General features: G+C 31.9%; 1 protein-coding gene across 1 annotated transcript; it reads right to left on the reverse strand.

Annotated features, from left to right (window-relative positions):
* Positions 1-4,103: 4,103 nt before the first annotated feature.
* Positions 4,104-5,356, reverse strand: LOC149163497 (homeobox-leucine zipper protein HAT7-like). Its single transcript, XM_089430757.1, has 2 exons — positions 4,962-5,356; positions 4,104-4,820 (listed from the first exon to the last, which is right to left on the reverse strand). The coding sequence occupies exons 1-2, from the start codon at positions 5,313-5,315 to the stop codon at positions 4,536-4,538; spliced, it is 639 nt and encodes a 212-aa protein (XP_089286883.1). The 5' UTR covers positions 5,316-5,356; the 3' UTR covers positions 4,104-4,535.
* Between the last annotated feature and the right edge of the window lie 2,046 nt (positions 5,357-7,402).

Raw genomic sequence — 7,402 nt, forward strand, 5'->3', positions numbered from 1 at the left:
AGACATACATATTCTTAATTATTGACAAGTAAAAATAACTTTTTAATAATTAATTATACAAACAATTTTTATTTATTATATTTTTAAATTTAAAAAGTATAATTATATAATTAATCTAAACAAAAAGCACTATAAAAGTTTTTATAGGATCATTCAATAACTATGGGAGGTTGGGTTTATGTATTTCAATACTAGTGGTTATTTATTAGTATTAGTTACAGTATTAAAGGAAGGTAATTGATGCCTTAATTTTCAAATATTCAATAATTACGCCGTAAGGCGTTCCCTCTGAAATCAACTCCCTTCTTTGTCGACGTGTCATGCTTGTACACGGTATGATTAGATGTTAGACGATTAAGAAAAACACAACGATTCAATCAAGAAAAAGTAGTTACGAATATTGACTGATGGCCATGCTCATAGTCTCTGCAGCAGCAGCGACTTCAACCATCGCGCAACTTCCCAGAGGTAATTCTACAGTGCCCCCAACCTATTATGTTTTATTTGCAGCTTTTTTCCGTCGAGACTCCCAGAATTTTTCCGACTGATGACGAGATGATGGAAGAAGGGTCCCCTGCTAGGAAGCAGAGAAAAATGACACCCAGAGGCCTCTCGACGATGGACCTGGATGCTGTTCATGAGCTCCTGGAGAGCTTGGTGAGTCAGCAGTAGAGGTTTTTCGTGGATCTGCTGGATTCCATGGAGCGGAAAGAGGAAATCCACGAGCAGATTCGTCAAGAAAAGGAGGAAAAGATGTGAGCGATGGTGGAAGCGAGCAAAGGTTTTGCGGTTAATTCAGTTTAGGGCTGAGATGGAGTCGATATTTGCCAAGTCCGCTCAGCGGGTGGCGCTATGGAAAGAGCTTGCCAAGCTTTTGGGGGCGAAGGGTATTAAGCACGATGGGAAGCAGTGCAAAGAAAAATGGGACAAGCTGATGGCAGAGTTCAAAGATGTGAGCGATGGCAAGAGGGGCCGGAGCAAGAGCCCTTATTATACAAAACTCACCGCTACCGTTGGCACTAGTCGCTTTGCCGAAGCAGGGTGAAATTTCTAGGATTAAGCGTGGGGTGAAGCTCTGCAACTTCTCTATTGCCCTAAGTAAACATTAATATAAACTCTTTCTGTCAGCTCATGTATCAAAACGGCCAGGCTAGGCCATTTAAAGACTATAGTTGGTAGTTAAGCTACTGCTCTGTACATATAGATGAATGATTTGCTTCTGTTACATATGAAGGAATGATTTGCTGTTATCTTCAAAAGGAGGATTTAGGTCGTCAAGGTAGTGTTCTGGTGGCTATGGGGCTTTTGTGTATGCTGCCTTCAATGCTTGTGAGGCCAGCTGCTGTGTATTTTATCTGGCCTGTTCAAAAACTTCTAGAAGTTGAATATAGAAATTTACCATAAAAAAAAATTAACTTCTTCTGCCAAAAAACGAAAAAAAAAGAAAAGAAAAGAAAACATAACATGACATAATGTAATTGGACATTGATGTGAGCATTCAATAGATTTTTATTCTTTATCAAAGCATTTTTTTGTTGTATTTGTGTAATTCATTTTATGCCTTATGACGTTTCCTTTGCAACATTTGGTGCAAATGCTAGTTTATTAAATATTAAAGGTAAATTTTCATAATGAATTTCATGATCTAATTTTGTCACCAAATTTACTAACATTTTTTCTACCAATAAATATATAAAAAAGAGGTAAACATCCCAAAGTCATGTTGCCACACATATGTGTGTCATTATGAGTTTTCCAATGATCCTTTCAATTTGTGCAAATATTGGTCCAACCATCTTCTAAAGCCTCGTGGATTTCAACCTTTTCATTAGCTATTTTGTGCTAGCATTTTTTTGATGATATCTTAATCTATGGAAGAACAATAGACCCTCATATAGAGTTTGTTGATAGAGCCTTGCAACTCTTAAAAGGCCACCAACTATTCTTGAAACACTCCAAAATTCCTTCTTAATCTATGGAAGAACAATAGACCCTCATATAGAGTTTGTTGATAGAGCCTTGCAACTCTTAAAAGGCCACCAACTATTCTTGAAACACTCCAAAATTCCTTTGGGGGTTTAAAGGTTGAATACTTAGGGATCATTATCAATAAGGATGGCATGTGCATAGACACTAATAAAGTCATGGCTATCCAAGAGTGGCCCTAACCCAATATATTGAAGAACTTCCACGGGTTCTGAGGACTTACTATCTATGACAGGAAGTTTGTAATAACTAATGACAATATTTCTAATTCCTTATCTTCCTTGCTAAAATGGAATTCATTTGTATGGAGCAAAGTGATTGAACATGCATTCTCAACTTTAAAGGATTTCATAGGGAATATTCCAATATTGGCAATACTACACTTTTGAATTAATGCCTTGGGTAAAGGTTTGGACATGATTTTAATCGAATAAGTTTGCCTCCGAGCATTTACTAGTAAGTACTTGCATGCCCATAATTCAAGTAAATCTACAGATTAGAAAGAGATGATGGATAGTCGGCATGGAGAATTAGTGTCCAAACCTCATAAGGTGACATCTCTGTATCACGGTTGACCATTACAACCTAAAGTACATTCTCAAACAATAATTATCATTGACAAAACAACATAAGAAAATGTGATGATTATACTTTATAATGGCAATTTGAAAAGAATGACTTCTTTCTATGTTATTTTTACCCATTCTAAGTTGTCTCAAGAAAGCCATCAAAAATGGTTGGCAAATGAAACTATCATTCAAAGCATCCATAGGAGTTAGGAAGATCTCAACAATCCATGACAATTAGATACATTAAATTATAAAAGATATATTATTAGTAAAATAAAAATATTAAAACAAATAGTTTTAGAGGAATTTCATTAATCATTTATAGCAAATCTTTTGAGGATTTCGTAAAGCTTATAAATAAACTACGCACTTGTTCAATGCCAATAACATTACAGTTACTATTGGTTCCAATTCCAATAAATATATGTAATTACATCTTTATGGATTTTATATCTTTATGGATTTTATAGTGAGGCTTAAGAAAGTAGGAAACAAACTCATAATCATAATGTAGTTTACTATTTCAAATATGCTCATTTTTTTGCCTTATTACATCCATTTCTAATTATTACTTATTTAATTTTTCCCTTAATTTCTTTTGCCTTTTACATTTCTTTAACTTAACTTAACATGATTTATGGAATTTTCCCTATATTTATAATTAATTATAATGACTCATCTTTTAATTTATTAAAATGGTCAATATTTAAAATAAATTATCTATTTTTTAATAAAATAAAATAATAAATATAAAAAAAATCTTATTGAAATATTATTTTTTATATAATAAAAATCAATATAAAAAAATCAATTTATTAATTATATCTGAGATAAAATATCATTTCTTTTATTTAATTAGAACCCATGTAAAATATTCAAACATTTTTAAAATGGCAACCTTTAATTAAATATGCTTTTATCCATGTTCCATTATATGCTCCTCTTGAAAAAGATATGCTGCCGGTGGTGACCCAAAATGTGCTAAACAAAATTACTTTAATATAAAAGTTTTAGTGTTTTTTTCAATAAATTTTGTTTAAAGTTTAAAGTCTTTGTATTTATTTTAAATTTAATAAATATTAAAAAATAGAAATATAGTTTTATTAATTTTAAAACATTTAAAAATAAAATAAATTTAATAAAATTAAGAATTCAAAAGATTATTATCATTTAAAATATTAATTTTTTATTTTTATTATAATTTTTATAATTATAATTTATTACTTAAAATTTTTATAGTAAAATCTCATTGTTTTATTATTCAAATTATATTTTTGCATGTAAAAATAGATTCAGTCTGGAATTTTTTTTTGAAATATTAAAATTTTGTAATTTATTTTCTAATTTCTAATTATAAAAATGGAAGCTTCTAGTATCTGAAAGCAAAAAAAATTTCATTAATTTTTTCTAATTAATTTTAATTAAAATATAAAAACTTAAATTTAATCAGCATAATTCTAGTGCTTCAGGAGTTTTTAATGATGATAAATACATTTATACATTAATCACAAAAAAAATCTCAAATTATATTACTTGATAAATTCCCTAAAAAAAAAATTATTTCCTATTCCATGGAAAAAAAACTTCAGTGGCCTCTCTCTCGTATCACAGAGCAAAAGGCAACACCATATTTCTAAAATTTGTTTGTACATATTGCTATTGATTTCGAGAGCTGGCTCACGTTTACAGAAACCTCTGTACACAAACGAAGATACATGCAAAATACAGACTTCAGTACCTGATTGATGGACCCTCAAATCTTCCTATTTCATGAGTGCAGAAAAACTAGTTTTTAGTTTATGTCCTCGTAACTGAGTAACCTATCAATGAGCATAGCTGCACATCTTGTATTTGTATTTGATGTCAGCCGCTAACATAAAGCTCTGAAGTCTATTTCCATATGAAGGCTTGAACAATAACACGATGATTATCACACAAATTCTGCAATATACACTTGATCCTTAGTGTATATATGTATATTCATTCTAGTGGAAACTCATCGGAGTCCAACGATCTAACCGACATAATACGGCTTATTTCATCCATGTTGTAATGGAAATCTTCCTCTTGCAATGCCAACAACAAATTTTGGCTGCAATTTCCTTCCATAATTGCCTGGTGTGAAATATTATCCTCTGTATTATGAATACCATAGTTTTTCTCTTTCTTGTCTTGGACCATGTTAAAATCAATCTGTCTATCTCCCATGATTTCCTTGTCTTTTTTATTGTCAACATTCTTTAATACATTGCCCGATCTCTGGATCTAATCAATGACAGTGTCAATGGAGGAAAATGGGTCATTTAAGTAGTTTATGCCATTTCTGATAACAAATTCTATTTCAAAAGAAACATGACAAGGAGAAGGAGAAGAAAAAGAACTTTAATTTTGAATTAATATTCTTACCTCTGATTGGAGTCTTTTGTTCTCTTCCACAACAGTCTGATAACAGATCTCTAGGGATTCGTAGTTTTGTCTCAGAACGCCAAAGTCTTTCTCTAGCTGCGCAGTTTTCCATTTAGCTCTTCGGTTCTGGAACCAAATGGTTATCTGCCTTGGGTGCAGTCCCAGAGCCCCTGACAGCTCCTGCTTCTTCCCGGCTTCTAGTATCTTTTCGAACTCAAAGCTCTTCTCCAACGCCCTTGATTGTTCCATGGTGAGCCTTGGGCTCTTTTTCGTCCCATGGGAGTTATGGACATTTTCTGAAGAAGTGGAGAATGATTCTCCTGCCGTGCTAATGTCAAAAGTCGTCCCCATCATATCAGATCTCAACTTCTGAACCTCATTGAAGTGCCCCCAAAGCCTGTAAAAATAGGATTTGAAGGAGGCACATGCTACAAAAATCTTTGGATAATGATACCAAACCTGTTCACGTGGTCAGACACGGTCAATTCAACCGATAAAGGAATCAGCGTGTCGGTCACTCCATAGATAAACTCAGGAAACGCCGAACGGGTTTGTGGTGGACATCGATTTAACAGTCGTTTTCTGATGGAGAGTGATGTCATAATCGTACTTACACTCCACCACTCAATTGCGGAATCTTCCTGCTACGCACCTCATTGCAATCCCTCCCCACTTGTAAAAAAGGAAATCGTCACGCGTATGAAATTTAGAGTGGAAAACTTTAGGAACTTGGGTTGAGTACACGTTCTTCCGCTGTCTCACTCCAAGCCGCCACCTTTTTCTTCAACTATTCCGCACTATGCAGACTTCCGTTGTCGGTTTGATATTTGTGGATTGATATCAATTTTCAATTGAATGTTAATCATGTAAAAGGGTAATGGATATTTTTATCCGGCCATAGACAGAATTGGAAGTTGCACCGCTCTTTTCGCCGACTCCTGGCTTGCTGTCCTTCCCTCCACTGGATTCCGTGCTCAGAAAATCAAATGCGAATTTACCGCGTTGTTCCAACATCGTTTTCTTTGTTCGTTGAAATGGCCAGAGAGCTGGTGGAACCTAGAGGGTTGGTAACCTAGAGATGTTAGGCTAAAGATGTGCAAGTATGTGTTTGTTTAGGTTGAAGTTAACTTATATTTTTCTTAGAATAAAAATAAAATATGTTTTAAAAATAAAAAAAATGTAGTTTATAATAAATAAATAAAAATATGTTATATATTTAAAATAATTAAAAGTAAAAAATATATGAGTAAAATGTTTAAACTTTATATTTTTTAAAAATATTTCGACACTATATTTAAATAAATTATTTGAAAATCTATATTAACTAATTTATATCAATATCAACTTGATATATATTTATATATAGAAAAATTTGTATTAAAAGAAAACATTTTAATGTTGTATACGGTAAAATATTCAATGTGGGTTATAATAAATTTTTAATACAAATTAATGTTTACATATACTTAAAATATATTAATAATTACAAAACCGTTTTAAATTGTGTTGATAAAATGTATGTACATGTTATGTAAAATATTTTAATGCCAACTATGTATATATTATATATTGTTTTAAATTTTTTATGTATATATCATGAAAAATAAGTTTGAAGTAGTCTCAATATTTTATAGTTTGCTCTTCTATATATATTTTATGTAACATTCAAAAATACAATTTAAATAATGAAAAATTCCACATTGTATCTCTTACTCTAAAGAAATTTAGGCATGAAGAAATTTTATCCCTCTCTCCTCATGTTAGATAGTGGTGAAGTCTAGTGTGCTCCAAATTATAAATTACTCAAGAGCAAAGTTAGGACTTGAAAAAAGTTTATTCAAGTGATAGAATTAAATAAATGAGAAATTAAAGTTATACAATTTTGCCATGTAAGGAGCAAATAATTTTTTCATCCAACTTGTCACATACCCATATATATTTTTTTAATTATTAGTCAGTAAAAGAAAACAATAATACATTATTATAACAATTATCGAACTATGCATTGTAATTTCCCTTTTTACAAAGTACTCTTTATAATTCCAAAGTATATTTTGATTAACTACGACAATCGGATTTCAACACCCATGATGTAACAGTCTCATCATGTTGTTTGTCACTGGGTTTAATTTCTCTAGAGAGAATTCAAGTCACTAATCGAGGATGTTTTCACTTACAGATGTATAGAAAAGAATCACATGTAAAATTGTAGCTTAACACAAAAATGTGCACATAAGAAAAGAAGAAGTAAACACATAAAAGGCACAAAAGAAGACACCAAGGCTTGATAACGAAGTTCGTCCAATTCAGACTATGTCTCCGGGCCCAGCTCAACAATGGGGAGGCCTTTCTTATTAAATGGCATGAAAGAAAAGAGAATTACAATCATCAACTGCCCACAAGAGGTTTATACCTCCAATTTGCAAGATGGCCTATGAAAT

Source organism: Pinus tabuliformis, chromosome 5_1, assembly GCF_031772625.1.
Source record: "Pinus tabuliformis cultivar Carrire ecotype Pingquan chromosome 5_1, CPIR1, whole genome shotgun sequence".
In the NCBI taxonomy this organism is placed as follows: domain Eukaryota; kingdom Viridiplantae; phylum Streptophyta; class Pinopsida; order Pinales; family Pinaceae; genus Pinus; species Pinus tabuliformis.